Below are 18054 nucleotides of genomic sequence, written 5' to 3' on the forward strand. Positions count from 1 at the left end.
AAACATATAGCTGCCACGGACACATAATAACAGTGAATACAAACATTTGGGTTTTATATAGAGAGAGGCGCTATAAAGTCTACGTAAAAAAGCAAAATATTGCCATAATTTACTTTTTAAAATGAACACAGATAGAATCATTTTTGAAAAGACAAAAAAAAAAATGTTTTTTCAAAATAAATTGGCTACAGGGCAGGACACTTCCTATGCACTATGTACTGTATTCCTAAAAATTCTCGGGTTCTAAAGGTTTAGATCTACTAGTATCACTGTTGTGCTATCAGTGGTAATTGTTTGAAAGTACAGAAGGTAATTAGGTACTATCCACTGGTCCACAACCTTGATCAAACTCAATCACAGAATTGACAAAATCTTAAACACCAATAGGTTTCTTCCTGATGTACTATACCTAGAGTAGGTTTTATCATGTATTCCTAAAAAATGCCCTTTAAAATGGGACAGATTTACAAATGTTTGTGATCTTTCAATTGTTCTCTGCTATTATATAAGATTTCTATAAGATCCCATTTCTTCATTTCCACTCCTTGTACAACTCTCTCTCTCCCCGCTTGCTCTCTCTGTCTCATTTGACAGGCAAATTTGCAGACATTGCCTGAGGATAACAACCTCGTTTGACAGTCAATTAACCGTGAATAGTCAAAGCCAAGGCAGTTTGCATTACATAAATGGAAAATTAGATTCCTTTTTCCCAAGAAACAAAACCCTCTCCTTAAGACACTGCAATAGACAACTTAGTATCAAAACTTCTAATCACGTCTTTCCCAAACCCCTTGGAGACATTTAGCAATCAGTAAAAGGTGGTTTCATTTAATTTGTATAATGTAATTTTTGTAAATGTATTATACATTTTGTGTAGAGATCATTATCATGGAGATAATATAAATGTTGGCATAGATGTCATAAAACACCTTTAATGTCTTTCTGACAGATATTAAAAGCAATAAGCTGTGATCCTTTTTAATGGAAGGTTTCAAAGAGAACATTTCAATTATTGTCATTTTATGCTTTTCCAGCCTGTTTCATTGTGTAACCTGATACATTTCTGAAATTTCTGCTGAAATATGCCCAGCAATTAATAATCTTATTCCTATTAATGTCACTGCTTTCCACCTATTTGCATTTTTCTCAGTTATATCTGCTTGCAATTGTTTTTATCTTTACCCTTGTACTAAATATTCAGACATTTGATTATGAATTTAAGTCTCTGTCTCTTTATCCTCTACCATCTTCTGAGCCTACCTGCTATATCTCTCCAGAAGTCTCCTCCTGAAGGCTCTGAATCTGTGATGAAAAAATTATGCTCCTTGTTCTTATCTGAAATCCAAACAAAACACAGTGCTTAAAATGCTTTCGCCAGCAAGAAACTGCAAACCAGAACGAGTATCAGAATCCAGAAAAAAGTAAATATATATTGGTATATTCAGCACGCACGGAGATGCGTTTTGGATGTGAATGAACATAGTGCTAAATTACCACCATAGAGAGACTATTAGAATGTTTAATGGATTTTTTTAATTGAAATCACGGAAGTGATTTATTTTTTGTTTAAACTGAGGGACAGAGAACAAACCCACACAAAACATGCAACCGTGAATTCCCACACCTTACGGCAAGCCGGCAGACCTACGCCTGTACTCACCTGAGAAGTTATCCTCTTTTGTGGGCAAGATGACTTGATTACTCTCCTTGCTTTTCTGATTCTAGAAAAACAGAAAAGAGCAAAATGCACAAAATCAATACTGAAAACAATTAGGAGCAGATACGCAGTCTTGGGCAGATTACCAAGATGCGAGCACAAAAAGAGCACCCACGGGAACAATGTTTTGGGGGATCCCACCATGTTTTCTTTCACAGCTGCCGTTTGGGAAGGAATATGTGTCCCCCTGGAAACTTGTGGGCAACCTCCCAGGTGTGTGCGGGATGGGTAAGGGGCTAAGATTGGGCCTGGGTTATTTTATCTCGAGCATTAACCTGGGATGAAGGGGTGCGCCATTTCACGATGACCATGGAGGACTTTGTGGTGCCAGATACCAGCAGCCGTGTACCTCATGGCTCTGCGCTACACTGAGGCAACGATTTAACAAATCTGCTCTTTTTAAGCCTCCAGGTCTGGGCTGGGCTCGGTGTGCTGGGGATGCTGTGAGGTGCTCGCTTCCTCGAAGCGGCTCGGTGACAGGGAGCAGAATGCAGGGCCACGGTGGGTTGGTTTTGGGGTGGGGATGCAGGGTGGCCTTGCCACAGCACTGGGCCCCATGGTGGTCTGGCACATGGCGGGGGGACCCGTCCAGCCTCCTCCTGTGCCATGCAGCCCACTTGGGATGGAGCCTGAAGGGGCCATTTACATCTTTGTAGGAGGGCTGCTCCTCCAGCGACGGGTGGTGTGCGGGGCTGCTGCTGCCACTGCCGGCCTTGGGGTGCCCGGGAAGAGGCTGTGGTGGGACCTGGCCTTCGCCAGGCTTCTCCTCGACGGGTGGCCGGGCAAAGGGGATGGTGGCAGTGGGGCGATCCCGGCCACCCTTCTCCAGTGGGCCCCGGGCTGGCGAGAAGCGGCTGGAGGCCACCAGGGGATCAGCCTCGTCCTCCTCCTCCTCTCCATCCTCCTCCTCCTCCTCCTCGTCCTCCTCCTCCTCGGGGGGCTTGTGCCCCTCGACATCCACCTCGGGCTCATCCTCCTCATCCTCCTCGTCCTCCTCCTCGCTGCTGTCCTCGCTGGCGAAGCTGCAGCTGGTGCCGCCGGGGGAGAGGAGGCGGTGCGGGGGGTGCGGGGGCGGCGGCGCGGGGTGCGGGTGCCGGTCGCAGCCCCCATCCTCGGGGGGCGGCGGGGGCGGCGGGGGGGGCAGCAGGAGCTGCAGCGGCGACGCGGGGCGGTGCGGGCCGCCACCGTGCAGCTTGGCCAGGCTCTCCGAGTCCTCCTTGCCGCCCACCGGGCGGAAAGCGCTGGAGTGGTGGTAGCCACCGCCGCCACCCCCCGACTTGCGGCCGCCCCCCGCGGCTTCCAGCAGGTGCGGGGGATGCGAGGGGACCCGGCCGCCCCCAGCCGCCCCGCCGCCCCCTTCCGAGGCCGCGGGCGAGGCCGGCTCCGCGCCGCCGCCTCCGCCAGGGGGCGACTCGAAGAGCGGGTCCCGCACCGCGGCGGCGGCGGGGGCTTGGGGGGGAGCGGCGGAGGCGGAGGCGGGGGTCGTGGCCAGCCCCGGGGCTCCCGGCTCGCCGCCGGGCTCCGAGAGGTCCAGGAATGCCTGGCGGAGCAGCCCGGCGCCGTCGCCCAGCGAGCAGCCCAAAGCGCCGGGGGGCTGCGGCGGCGGCTGCAGGTAGGTGGGCACCGGCAGGCCGGCGGGCGTGCGGGGCGGCCAGAACATGCAGAAGGGCGGGTAGAAGGCGGCGTCCTTCCTGCCGGGCCAGAAGAGCCCCGAGAGCCCCCCGCCCGACGCCCCCCCGCCGGCCTTGTGCCCTCCGCCGAGGGTCTCGGCCCCGCCGCCACCACCGCCCTCCTCCTTCTTGTGGCACAGCCCGAAGGCGGCGGCGGGGAAGCCGTAGGGGTGCGGGAAGAGCCCCCCGCAGGCGGGGAACTTGTGCAGCACGCCGCCGAAGGAGCCCTTGCTGGGCACCGGGATGACCGGGTAGCTCCGCGGGCTCTTGCCGCCGTGCACCGCCGCCGCCACCGCCTCCTGCAGCTCGTCGTCCTCCTCGAAGCGGGGCCGCTTCTGGTGCAGGTCCGGCGGTGCCGCCAGCAGGTGGGGGCTCAGCAGCCCCCCGCCCACCACAGCTGCCGCCGCCTTCACCGAGCCTAGCGGGTGGCAGGGGGCGGCGGCGGCGGCGGCGGCGGGGGGCGCCGGGGGGGCGGGCGGCAGGGCCCGCTTGCGGCTGCCGCCGTTGAACATGGCCTTGACGTCCTCCCAGGCGAAGACCAGCTCGTCCTGGGGGCTCTTGTCGGTGAGCTTGAGGTGGCGGCGCCACGAGTTGAAGTTGGCGGCGTCGGGCTGCGTGTACTTGGCGTCGGGGGTGCGGTGCGAGTGGAAGATGAACTTGTTGGGGGAGAAGTACATGCTGCAGTAGCTGCACTTGATGCACTTGGCGCGGGAGCTGTTGTAGCGGGCCGGGATGAAGCTGCCCCGGCAGCCCCAGGCGCACTCGTGCGACACGTCGAAGGCGAAGTTGTCCGGCAGTTTGGGCGGCCGGTTCTCCCCCAGGAAGGACTTGCAGAGCCGCTCGGCCTCCCGCTTGGTGATCATGCCGCAGCGGCGGGAGGAGATGGGCATGGCCCCGGCCCGCCGCAGGATCTCCAGCTGCACCGGCGTGCACTGCACGCAGGTGATGCCCAGGGCCACCCGCCGGTTGTGGATCTCGTTGTAGCTGAAGTTCTTGAGCAGCGTGTTGGAGATCTGCGCCAGGCACAGCCGCTCCTGCCCATCGATCACCAGGGACACGATGGGGATGCCGTAGAGGATCACCTGCCCCACCTGGTTGGGCTTCATGGTGGCGTGGCCGGCCCGCGGCTGGCTCATGGGGTCCGGCGGGTACGCGCTGGACGGTGACGGCAACAGGATGTCCGTGGGGCCGGGCAGCGGGCTCGTCGCCATCTCTTCAGTGCCGGGGGGGCTGCTCTGCTCCAGCTGCGGCCGCCCGGGGATAAAGGGGGAGAGAGAGAGAGAGAGAGAGAGCCGTCAACCGGGACCCCCATTGGGCAGGAGCCCGCCCGCCCCGTCGGACGGGTGCTGAGCATCCCTGTGCGGCTCCCCGCTTGGCCGCGTTCCCCGACGGCGGCCCTGGCCCCTAAACCCTAAACCCGCCCTGACAAGGGAGCGAGAGGGGCTCCGCAACAAAGCGGGGTGCTGAGAGCCGGGCCCGCTCGCACACAGCGTTTCTCCGACGGCCACCCCGCTTCTCCCGGCCCGCGCATCACGTACCGCTCCCCTTCGCCAAGCAAATCCCATAGCCTCCCCATGAGGACGGGCTCCCAGCCCTCGTCCCACAGCCCGTACCCACCTCCCAATCCTAGAAAACGGCCGCTGCCCGACAAAATCGGCCGGCAGCATCCTCCGGGGGGGGGGGGAGGGGGCTCCGGGGAAGGGAGATAGAAAAAGTTCATTTCCCTGCCCTCCCGGCTCCCTTTACCTCAGCGGGTGCTCTCTAGCCGTGCCGCCGCCGCCGCCGGGCCCCCCTCCAGCCGCGCATCCCCGCAGCAGCGCGGCCACCAGGACCAAGCCTCTGCGCGGAGGCTCCGCGCTTCTCTGCCTCCCCCCCAAAACGTGGGTGCGGTGACGTCAGCGGGGGAGGTGGGGGAGGGCGGGCCATGCCGCACTCATCTCCCCCCGGCCGGGGGTCCGGCCCCCAGCCCTCCCTTCATCCTTTCTTCCCTCCCTCCCCGCCCCAGGAGGGGTCGGGGCGCCCCGTCGGGGAGCGCCCCCCCGTCGCTGTCCCCCGGGACCCCGCTCAGCGTCCCCCCGGCCTCACCCGTGCTCCGTCTCCCTTTAAGGGGTGGGGGGGCTTTTCCCTTCCCCCCTCTTTTTTTCCTCCTCCCCATGGTCCTCTTCCAAGGAATTGGATGTGCTCAGTGAGTAGAAAAGCCGCGTCTTTCCGCAAATTGTATTTTTGAATACCGTCAGAAATTACAGGGCGGGAGGAGAAAGAGACAGGGAAAAAAGGGAAAAAAAGTTGATTTCAAGCAACAACGGGATGCAGCTGGTGCGGCCCGGGCGAGGGTGGCAGTGCTGCGCACCCCTCCCCAAACTGCGGTTCGCCAAAAAAAAAGACAGATCCGGTCCGAGATTCTCACTGAGGAGCTCACAAAGAGCAACACAGCGCAAATGGGATTTTTCTAATTTCATTATGTACCCAGCGAGGGGAAAAGAAATAAAAATCCCTGCAAATAGTCTGCAGCACGGCTGCCACGTCTACCTCCTTTTTTTTTTTTTTTCTTCTTAATTCCCCAAGCAGGTGAAACATGCAGATATTTCATGGTCTTGCCGAATCTCGGCAGGGAGCAGGGGGCGGCCGAAGGTCCCATCCCGGCGGCAGGAGGGAGCGAAGAGGTCAAATCCGCCCACTGCCTTCCTTCTGGGAGAGGAAAACTGCGGAACCGGCAAAAAACCGCCGAGAAAAAAAATAAATGAAAGGAAAACTCTATTCTGGCTAAACCGGGGGAAAATATGGACTATCGGGTGTTTCGTAAAACCCCTCTGTTTTTTGTTTTATTTTTTTTTTCCTTTTTACAAAAATGAATCCATCTCCGTCTTTCTCTCCATCCGCATGAGCAATGCCAAACGTTTCTGCGCATTTACCCACGAAAAAGTGATGTGTGTTTTCCCTTTTTTCTTTCTGTTTTTCGCTCGGCCGTCCCAGAGCCGGGCGAAAATCTCGGCGCCGATCTCTCACAGGGCACCCGCGGGCATCTCCGGCTCTCTCCGCTCTTTGTGCCGGGCAGCGGAACTGCGGAGCCCCCCGATCGCTCGGGTCCGCGCTAACATGGCAAAATCACACCTCTCCTTATTACTTCTGTCACTTCTTATTAAACTCCGCTCGCCCCCGTTCCGCGACTGTCACACGGAGCCCCCCGCTTTCCCTCCCCCCCCGTTTTCTCGAGCCTCTTCTGCACGGAGTCCGCTGCTTTCATGTGAGCAATAGCTGTAAGCCTCACATTGGTGACATTTTAATCAATGCTTCCTAGCCAGACTGACATGAATTTTACACTTCAAAACTCTCCTCCGCCAGCTAATTGATTCAAATTGTTTTATTGGTTAAACCCGTGTCACACATTGTATGATCTATTACCACGCCACGGAGAAAATCTCCCTTCCTTGTCTTCTCTCCCTCGGTGCCTGGCCGGCACCAGGAGGGCCGGGGGGGTTATCGGGAGAAGCCGCCGGCCCTTGCGGGAGCTCGGTGCGTGCGTCCCCGCAGCGGCCGCCGGACTGCCCCGTCCCCGGGTGGCAGTGGGGCTCTGCCACGGTGGCTCAGCCCCGACGGTTCCCCGGAGAAGCAGGGATGTGCAGCCTCCTCGGGCTCTGAGCCCTGCGATGAAGGAGGGCTGCAAGCGGTTGCAAGGGACGAAAAGGACTCGCGGGTCGCGCAACGCGCCTTCAACGAAGGTCCTCCCTTCAGTCGAGCCTCGCAGACTGAGATAGTCTGAAAACACAGGCTCGGTCCTGGGGAGTCGTCAGCCAGCGCTTGCCTTTTATTTCATGGTCATTAAACGAAAAGCAAAAGTAAACTTTTTCGTTCACCTGCTCAGCGCCACCGACCTCTTTGCAAAGCATAGCAGAAATTGAAGGGCTTCCTCAATTTCTGCTGTAGGGAGAGATGAACCCCAGGTGGACTTAGCCCCCGTGGACAGAAGAGTGCCGGACAGTGCGTGTGACAGTGCCGCTGCCTGTAGCCACATCGAGGGGCCTCAGCTCGGCGGAACTCTCCGAGGTGGGAGCAGACCGATCCGCTTCAGCACCGGGGCGAGCAGATACACCTTTCTCTACTTTTTCTCCACGTAAACCTGTTGGGAATCCTCGCGGAGCAGCGCGATAAGGGCGTGGGGTGAGGGTGTTGGAGAAAGGTCGGGCTGCCCAGGGGCCGGGCGGATCCCGCAGGTGACACCGAGGAGGGCGCGTCATGCCGGTCTGCCGCAGCCGCCACCGACCCCATGGACACTACCGGGGACGGCCGGAGCCCAGCCCGCACCCCAACAGGGGCGAGGCGGCCATCCGGGCTTGGAAGGGGGTGTCCGCACACTGCAGAACCGGGCTCCCGTCCTGCTGCCGCCCCCAATTAGTCCCGTTTATTTATTTATTTATTTATTTATTTATTTATTTATTTCTGTTGCCGTTTGCAATGGCTGGGTTGGAGCCGCCACCTTAGAGGGGAGAGGGGAAAGCGGACGAACTTCTCCCAGGAGCTTGGGAGGGATAAGCACGAGTCCTGGCTCCTTTTCCCTCTTCCCTTCCCTATCGCGATCCTACTCTGGAGTGGCTAGAAGCGAGGCGAAAGCAGCAGATCTTGCTGGATATTGCTTCATGCAAAATCAAGCAGCAGAGAAAAGCAGCCAAGTTTAAACCACCCCATCCCGTCCTTACGGCCTTTATTTACTTCCACGGCGCTTAAGTGTTGTAGCAGACAGGCCACGAGGAAAGAGATAACCTCGCTGCGTTTAAAAAAAACACAAAGAAAACCACCCCCAACGCGGACCCATTCCCTCCTCCCACCCCTCCACATCCCATTGAAACTTACAGCCATGAAAGTAGCAGACACACAAAGTATCGTTATAAACCCGTTTTTCCGAACAAAATTTAGGCGGCAAAGGAGGTTTTAAAAATAGTCTGGGGTACATTTCACCGTGCCACTTGGTCTACAGCGAGGCCATTTTCTAAGTATTTTTTTTTTTAATCGCGGTTTTTTCGTATTAAGCGGAAAGCAGAGGGGCATTTGGAATAGAGGTGGTCCCATCTGGAAAACCCCGGAGCTCATTTATATCACATCACTTCGGGCTTTTGTCTCTGCTCTTGAATAACCCAGCTAGGCACAACAAAAGGGCAGAGATCTACGCAGAGTTTTTCCGGTGGCAAGAGGACGCCTCGAAAAGATGCGGCTACAGTCATTACAACGGGAAGGGGAAAAGACTCAAGCGATCTTCTCCCGGCACTTTAAAGGCACTAGGAGAGTTCAGGGCTCGGGCATTTCGGGGGAGTTTGATACCCCTCCAGCAGCTGAAAGCCAGAGCGGCGGCTGAAGGGAAGGAAGAGCGAACAGCATCATCTTTTGTCTGAGGGAGCCCTGATAACTTCCCAATTTAATGCGCTCCGAGTGATGAAAACCGAGTTGGCCATCGCCGAAGGTACGTGCAGACCCCCGCCAGCAAACGCGGGGACCCCCGTCGGGGAAAGGGGCTCCGCCGGCCCCCGGCACCCACCCACCAGAAACGGCACCAAAATCGCGGTTTGCGATCTTGCTTTCCTCGGAGGAGAAGCGACTCGCAGCTCGGGAGAAGACCGCTGCTACGCATCTCATCCTCTTCCTCCCCAGCGCCTAAAAGCGCGAGTGCCTTTATTTTTGTCCTGTCTGGGGACGTGGTGGCAGGGGGGCAACAGCTGCACATTTAGAGGTGGGTGAATTAACCCCCGGGGGAGGGAAAATCCCAAACTGAAAACACCTCAGCTATTGATTTTGCTTTCCGACGCATAAATTAAAGCGCTGTGAACGTCTTCCATTAGCAACGCGCTTGCTTTAAGTATTTAAACGAGCAACAAACTTCCACGACAGTAAAATCGAGGCCCCGACAGGGCTGGGGACCGACGATCCCAAACTTCCTAGGGAAACGTGACGTTATGGGGCGAAGACTCATCGCGTCAGTAAATAATTCAGTTTTGCCTCTTCCAGAACCCAGTAACCTTGGGTGTCTTAGAAAGCAGCTTGTACAAACAGGCAATTAAGATGAGCGCTGAGACTTTCAGAGGAGATATAATGAACCAGCTTTAATTACTATCTTGAAATTAAAAATGTAATATACAGATTTAAATTTATTTTCACCTAAATTGTGTATAAAATTATATGGCTTTTTTTTTTTTTTTCAGGCTAAGAAACGAATTGCCACCAAGCTTGCCACTAAAAAGTCTGAAGTACTTTCCAAACCCCGTTTCCCAACACACAGTAATAATGATACATTTATCATTACTGATGACCACCCACTGGTTTATTATTGCTTTGTTGCAACTATTACAATCAAGAGATTTCTTTATTTACTGTTAACATTCACTTAAAGCTGAATGTTAATGACTCTTCTGAATTCACCAAAGAGTTTTCTGTTATATTTCAGGAGTAGTTATGGTTTGGGTTTCAGAAACGGCATAAAAGAAGGAGAAATGGTTTGGTGAAAGAAGGAGAAATGGTGATGGTTTGCTCTTTTTTTTTTTTTTTTTAAAGCCCGCTTCTTAAGAGGCTGTTTGAGAGGATTTGTCGGATTTTCAAGAAAGAGTTACAAAAGGCTTGGCATAATGTACGTACTTGACTGTAGCTAATTACGTGAGTATTTTATTACAGGAGATTCATTCATTATTGATAAATGTTTGCAGTAACTTCCTGCTATGTAGAGTTGTATTTTATGAGGAATAAACAACCTGTGGGGATTGGGATTGTTTGGCTTTTACGCTCCTGCTCTCCTTGACAGTTCACATTACCCACTTAGGGGTCTGGCTCGTCACCTTCTGCCTCTCCAACCAAATGCAACTTCTTTCCCCTTCCACCACCGCATCCCCCTCTCCCCCCTCCTTCCTCGCCATGATTCCATCACTATATTAAAAAGTGACTCGTCGTGGAGGATGTTCTGCTACAAGCGCGCTTTCCCTACAACCAGCTTTATATGGGTGGTCTCCAAAGGCTCACATACACCGCGATGAGCCCCTGCTCCGGGGCAGCTGACGGGCAGGAGATGTGCAACAAGCATGCAGCCGTCGAGCAAGGTCTTGGGGGGAGAGGGCTTCCCCCCGGGCTGCCCCAACCTGCATCTATTTTTCCCCTACTTTGGCTCCAGCTCTCCGGCCCCCAAGACCCTCAGGGCGCAGTCGGTAAATATACTAATAAAAATGCGTCGTCTTCCCTCCCCACGATGTTAAACCTTGGAGCTACTGGCAGAGGCAGTTGCCGTCTTCTATCCCACCTCTTGGGATTTCCCAACCCCTCTCCCCCCACACTAACCCTTTCCCGGCGGGGGTTGGAGGCCGAACCCCCCGAGGGGTCCCCGCTTTGAGGTGCGCCCAGCCCTGCGCCTCCCGGCCGTTCCCTAAACCGGCCCGAACTTCACGATTTCGAACGGAAATTCCAAAAAAAATATTATATATAAAACTATGCGAGAAGGTGGAAGGGGGAGATGCGTAGCCCCGATTCATTGCCCCTTCCCTCTGCTGCAGCCCAAATTTTCGGGGGACAAGGCAAGAGTCCTCCCCGGCCGCCCCTTGCCCCACCACCCAGTGCCGGGCAGTATCCTTCCCCCACCTCGGGGCCGCACGACCCATCGAGACAACAAGCGACGATCTCTCTTCGTTCTCAACCCCAGGAGGTGGGTTCCCCACCTCTATCCCTCCCCAGCTCCCCCCTTCAGCCCCATCCCCTGAGGTTTACCTGGCCGCCCGACCTCCATGGGGGGCCCCCCCGGGTCGCGCTCCGCGGAACTTTGGCTCCTGCCTCTGTCGCGGTGGCTGTGCCGCGGGTGGCTCGGGTCTTGGACGCCTTCTAGCAGCCAGGCAGCGCCCTGCAAGCGGCACGGGGAAGCCGCCCCCTTCCCCGGCCCCCTCCCCTTGCCGGGGGGCCAACGGCCGCCCCTACTCCGCCGCCGCTGCCACCCCCGGGCAGGTCCGCCCCGACGGCTGCGGAGGATGGAGGGGTGCCCCACGCCTTATGAAGTAGGGCTGGAGGGGGGCAAGAGGCACCCTGGTGTGTGGGCGGGCTCTGCTTCCCCAGATCCCCCCCCTTCCCCTAAAAAAAATAAAAATCCTTGCACCCCTTCTCTGCTTCTCCCACTGAAAGCCGAGCACCTCTGCAACCCGGGGCGCTTTGTGGGACAGCAGGAGGACCCCCCCTCCCCGAATACGGCCCTACAGAAAGGTAGGGGGGACGAGGCTGTCCCCAGACCTCCCTTTCCCGCGGAGTCCCCGTCCCCAGCAAGCACTCCCCGCCGATCACTCGACGTGCGGAACAAGGCGGCTGCTTAAAAACACAAAGCCGGAGCCCTAATGAGTTCAATTACAATGTGGTAAACACATTGCCTCTACGCTTTAATTAAGCCGGCTGTCCAATTTTAACTCATTAGTAATTCATTAAGAGAACAGCCTTTAGCTTGCTGCAAGGAGAGGAGCACCGCAGCCTGTGCTGTTAGGCTGCGCGCATACCCCAAGGTATTGGGGGACGGGAGAGTGTCCCCCCCCAGCAAAGGGGGGCTCCCGGCCCCCAGAGGGGAGTCACCCGTTGTCCTGCGGCTGTGTCCCCCCCCCTTCGTCGAGGATGAAGACCCTGAAGGAGCCGGGCTGGGGAGGAGGAGAGGAGTCCTGGGGGGGTTGTATGCATTCGTGCCCCCTTGATCCTCTTTTCCGGGGAGAAGGGTGACGAGTTTATGGGGTGGGGGGCACAGCCAGGGCTGCCCCGGCCCCGGCCCTGCACTGCTCTCCCGGGCCGGAATGGCCCCAAACCCCGCACCGGGAAAGCTTTGCGCACCGCATCGCGCTCACGACAGCGGCACTTCGGTGCCCACAAAGCCTGTGTTATTATTATTATTTTAAAAAACCTTTCGTCCTTTCTCTTTTTATTCCATTTTCTTTTTATCTTTTATTTATTTATACACACACACACACACATATATATATATATATATATTTTTTTTTTTTAAACGGAAAAAGTGTTTGAAACGTATCTGGGCCAAGAAGCAGGTCAAATTTACCCGGGCACCAAATTCACATTGGTGCGTGCGCGAAGCCAAGGGTCCGCAGGGCCAGATCCTGCCCCTGCTCCCCGCGGAGCTGAAGGAGTGCAAGGGGCTGGGGGGTCTCCAGGTGTCACGGTCTCCCCCCAAGACCTTCCTCGAGCCTCCCCCGCCATACCAAAGCCCTCCCTGCCGCGCGCCTTTGCGCTGCGCTTTGGCGCAAAACCGAAACGGTTTTGGGTGGGTCCCAAATTTCACCGCATTTTGCCCCGGAGCTCCCGAGGAGCTCAGGACCCGCAGAGTGCCGGGTGGTCTCCGCAGACCTGTCCCCATCCCCGGGCCGAGGGCGGCGGAGCCGTGATTTCGGGTTTCCGCGGAGGTTTGAAGCAATTTTGCTCCGAAATGCAAAGCCTGGGGGTGGCTCTGAGGGGCGTACAGGCTGGACAAGCCCCCTCTTTTCCCAAATCTCCAAACTACTATTTTTATCATTTACATTAGGAGCGTCGTTACCATTTTATCAGAGCTTCATCACGCTGGGGGTTGCAATTATTTATTTGGACCGATTGAAAGTTTTTTTTTTTTTCTTTTTTATTTATTTGGCAACTGTTTGGCATCCTAAATCTGAAGACGCAAACAGGATTTATCAGACTGGAGCCCACTCGGTCCGGTCCTCCCTGGCTTGCCGTGACTTCAGAGCAAAACACCTCTAGGTACTTCAGAGAACGCCACAGAAAATTGCCAAAAACCTTTCAGAAATTTCAAAAAGTTTTTTTTTTTTTTTTGGCCACGACTGTGTTTGGCTGCTCCCAGGAAAAATCAGAAGGCCTGATTTTCCATCGCCCTCCCCCCGTTTGGCTAAGCCCCCAGCCCGGCAGGGCTGCAGATGGGCACACGCTACCTCTGCTCTCCCCACACCCAAATTCGGGTGCAGTAAAGGAGGGGCTTCAAACTCCAGACCTGAGTTGAAAACAACCAAATCCCTTCTGAAGAAGCCTCAAGGCAGACCTCTCAAGACGAAACTCTTAATAAGAGTCTCCTTCTTTGAGGAGCGGATTTTGAGCAGTTATCTAAGACTTTTTTTTTTTTTTTCCCGAACAGCAGGCTCTCTCCTGGAGTTTGGATTTTCTTTTGGTTCCAGGTTTACAAAAATGGATTGTCTGGAATTAAGAGATTTGGATATTGTTCCTCTTTATGTCAAAAGTTTTTATTTTAGTTTATTTATTCCCCCCCCCCCCCCCCCAAGAGAATACAAGAAACAGAGGATCAGGGCCTAGGGGAAGGCAAGACTGTGGGCTCCCTACTCAGGGCTCACAAGCAGTGGCATTTAACCTGTTGCCCTGTTGTTGTTACCTCTCTTGTATTTCCAGATCATAAAAATACTGCCCCAAAAGCTGAAAGAATATTGCATAGCTATTTCCAGAAGCATCCCCCACTCCTTTGTCTTGACTAGCAAAACACTGGCTTCTGGACACACGGGAGAGTTTCTCTCCAGAGCCTCCTGTTATAAATCTAAAAATCATCTTGAAGCCAGTGGGCTACAATTCATCTTATTACCCCAGTGTTAATCTAGAATAGGTACATAAAGACTGTTAGGACAATTAATCTGAATTAATTTCTAAAGTGAATTAAATTAAATTGAATGAAGACCACCTGAATTCTGAATAAGAACAACCTTCACAGGGGTTTCACGGAGTTTAATTAATCCACTTTTAAATTCTCACCTTCAGCTAATTTGGGTTATTTTCCTGAGTGTCCCCATGTAGGCAAAATCTTAAAGGTAAACGCGGCTCATGGGAATTCCTCTGGATTTACCCAGATGTAATTTAGAACAAAACGTATCCTCTAATACTCTTTGACCACGGCACAGAAATGATGCAGAAATAAAGGGGCTACACATTGTGCTGCTGCGTGAAGCCAAACTTTATAAAGGAAGCCTTTTCCCAAAATGTGTCTGATGTTTTACCTTTTCCTCTCAGCCTGTACCTCTGTGTGTATAGCAGGTACATGTGTATGTCCACCCACAGATGTGCACGCAGGCTGTGGATACATATACCCTACAAGTCTTTTCTTTGCTCTATTTGTTTAATCCACTAAAGGCTGTCCTCTGTGCACCTGAGGCTCCCACTGAAGTGAGGCTGGGAGCCGAAGGAGCAGCGGGATCAGCTGGTCACAAGGCAGGTTAGCACTGCAGGTTCAAAGCTGAAATAGGATGACAAATCCCAAATTCACGGCCAGTCAGGCCGTGAAAATCTAGGACAAATTTATGAAGGAAAGGCTTTCTTTCAAAGAGCAAAGCCCCTTCTTCTGGGTAAGGAAATGTTACTGGTTTTGTAAAAGTTGTAAGTGCAATTTTCAAGCAGTGTTGTAATATTACTGCTGTACTGCTGCTCTCCTTTTAATGATGCCTGGTGAGTTAGGGCGAGGGACTGGAGATAACACAGGAATGTTTTATTTCTCTCCTTTAAAGCCTTTTCAAACAGTGTAATTTCTATCTCAGCATGTCAAGCGAGTGCACCGTGCAATGGGTCATCTTAAACACTTATTTTAAAGACAGTGGGACTTATTTTTCCTTCTGAAATCAGTAAGATGGGACTCATGGGTTAAAGACCTCTACACAGCTTTTCTTAACCAACACCACGAGTGACTTTTGGGGTTTCTGAAGTCAGATTCCCAGGTTAGCGATGATCAGATCAGTCTGCTCCAAGCATTTGTACTAGAAGTCCCAGGCTCTCATGCCAGGAGCCATGGACCAAGAAAATGGAAAGGCTTTTGGGCAGTGTCTGAGGTTCCAGTGGAGCAATCTGCTGTTTTTTCAACATGGAGTTCTCTGTTTTGGTCTGAAATAGCAGAATCTCTGAAATAACTCCTTAAATAACCATCTCTGTGGGGTAAGGTATAGGGGTATGAACATGCCAGAGGACACCCAGTATCCTGGAATTTTAAGTCTTCAGTTCAATGAATTACTGCGTGACCTCGCAGAGAGCCATTTATAGACCAACATTTTAAAGATAAGCTCTCAAATAAGAGTGCCCTGTGAGTAATCTGTTTTGCTGCCCATCTGTCCAGACTGAGTATTTCTGAAAATCAATCTACTTTGAATTGGTATTTCTCAGCTGAGATGCCTAAGTTTGAAAAACATGACCTCATCAAGCCTCAATTTATGCACCTGGAAAGGGTGGGTGTGTGAGTGTGCTTATGGAGCACCATTCATCTACCAGCATCTCAGAGAGATTTTATGAAAGTTAGCTGAGTTAAAAATCTCTCATACCTTAGCTTTCATGCTCTCTTCTTCATAGTACAGTTGAAAATAAAAGAAAGATCAATTGTAGCTAAAAGCATCGTTGAAAATCTACAGAAAATGGAAGATTCCCAGGAGCTTAGAAACGATGCAGTAACTCCATGATTTGACTCACTTGTTTCCAAACTCATTGGGGCAGTGGACCACTGCCAAAGTTTCCTCCCTGCCATCCAGCTTTTAATTGCATGCACTGTAAAGGTGCTGTGAAAGAGGTGCTGGATATTATTAAGCTGTGGACAGCTTTTGACTCTCTCTCATGGTGGTGTGGTCCCAGAGGTGTGTGAAAGCCAGCTGGGAGTTACTGGACTAATTAATACAGAGCCTAGTCCAATACTCATAGAAATGAATTGAATATTTTATTTCTAAAAGCCATTCTGGGGAATATCATAGATCAGTTTAAAAATGCATATACCATAATAAGAAGGTTTACATCATGAAACCCAGGGAGTGACACTCCTTCCTTCCTCCCTTCTTCCCTTCCTCCCATCCATCCATCCATCCACCCACCCACCCACCCATCCATCCATCCATCCATCCACCCATCCACCCATCCATCCATCCATCCATCCATCCATCCATCCATCCATCCATCCATCCATCCATCCTTAGTGGAGAGATTATCACCAGGCTCAGTATCCACTGCAGGCCAGTAGACCTCAAGATGGTTTGGAGACCACTTATCTCCAGCAGGCAGCCAAGAGTTTCTGGAGCATGGAGCGTGGCTGTATGCTGAGCTGACTTTGCAGTGTCCCAGCCTCAGCATGGGTTGCCATATATCATTTCAGATGTCCACACTGCCCACGTCTAGCAGTGTGATACTTCCCAGTCACATACACACTTGCGGTGTGCTGAGCACAGACCATTTCATAAAATCAGCTGCTTATTAGTCAAAACCCAAGCCAAAAGCCCCTGTGACACTAGAAGTCAGTCAATAATATCTATCTCGGTCTCTACTGTTAACTCAGCCAAGTGGATCCTATGCACTTACCTCTTGGAACAATCCAATTTCAGGGTTGTGGCTGTAAGTTCAATCCACCTTCTGATCTGTTCCCTTCATAAATTTGGAAGCATTTAAAGGAAAACGCTCCTACCAATTTCTTTGTCAAATTCAGGCACCTATCATCTACCCATCAGAGAGTCAATCACTGTAATGGACATAGGAGATTTTCAAAGCAGGTTGCAGCACATTTTATGGCACCTACACCCGTTACAAAATTTCTCCAACTCAACTTGAAATTTTCGTTAAAAGAGAAGCACTTTTGTCTTATGCTATCCTGCCACTCCACTTCAGGCAGTTCACAAATACCATATTGGTGATGAAATATGTGGTTGGATTATATACGAAATAACTTGACATATGTAATTTTAACAGTACATTATTAACCGTAACCCAAGCACTTATCTGCCCTGCCAATCAGATGACACAGAGTTCATTTAGAGTAGTCTAGCCACTGACTCACATTCAATATCACAAAAGATGCTCTCTGAGAGCACTTGGAATTACTGAATTCATAGGAATGAAGATTTCTTTAAAGTCATAAAATTTCTAGGTCCAGTTATCACCATACCCTTTGGTATTACTGCAGTTACTCCTACAATCCAACTTGCTGCTATTATTTATTTTACTATTGTTATTAACACTCCACAGTCTTTAGATGGACCATCCTGCCACATCCACCCAATGTACCACACTGGTATAATCACTTTAAAGCAGCCCCAGTTCCTGGTCCCTCAGGAATCACTGTGTGGCTTTGAACTCTTTCACTGTGGGATCTGTGTTTTTACCCCTTCCTATATACTCAAAGTTTACCTTTTTCATAGAGGGCACTCTTGAGAAGCCTGGTGTGAGACAGAAAGATGGTTGCTCATGATACATCAGATATGCTGCTCCCATCTCTTGTAGTGATTACTGGTAAAAAGAACAAATGTCCTCTTTCTACTGCCCAGGTCTGACATCATCTGCTTGGTGTTAACAGTGAGTCCAAGCAATGGGATTTCACATTTTTCAACCTACCTGCAGTAATAACTTCTCTTCAGACCATATGGGAAAAGCCAACAGAGCTGGCTTTTGATAGGTAAATGTGGAAGTGTCAATAGGAAGGTTTTCCCCCTCTCTTCTTGTCCATCAATTCAGATATATCTTCATGGATTTCCCCATATATGTGCTATAGATGCAGGACAACCCTTGTATCACAGCCCTCTAAACTGCAGTTAGACATGACATCTTTCACAAAACAAAATAGAGAATGTGATGGGGTAGGAGGTGCAATGATTTTCAACTGGAGTACTCCCAAATTAACTCCTGGTTAAAATTGCCTGGGGTGAATGCTCAGTGGGGATGCCT

The 18054-nt window shown here is 52.2% G+C and overlaps 1 protein-coding gene across 3 annotated transcripts in view; it reads right to left on the bottom strand.

Annotated features, from left to right (window-relative positions):
- Positions 1-6584, bottom strand: part of LOC310890278 (SKI family transcriptional corepressor 2-like) — a 29189-nt gene extending 22605 nt beyond the window's left edge. For 2 of the 3 annotated variants that reach the window (XM_083819089.1, XM_083819091.1), the window contains exons 1-3: positions 2364-6584; positions 1661-1721; positions 1261-1335 (exon numbers count right to left, since the gene is read on the bottom strand). In XM_083819089.1, coding sequence (XP_083675215.1) covers positions 1261-1335; positions 1661-1721; positions 2364-4598 — 2371 coding nt within the window. In that variant the 5' untranslated portion in view covers positions 4599-6584. The remainder of the gene's footprint in view (positions 1-1260; positions 1336-1660; positions 1722-2363) is intronic. The other variant, XM_083819090.1, reaches the window with a different exon arrangement.
- Between the last annotated feature and the right edge of the window lie 11470 nt (positions 6585-18054).

The sequence above is a fragment of the Anser anser genome (assembly GCF_964211835.1).
Source record: "Anser anser genome assembly, chromosome: Z".
NCBI classification, from domain to species: Eukaryota; Metazoa; Chordata; class Aves; order Anseriformes; family Anatidae; genus Anser; species Anser anser.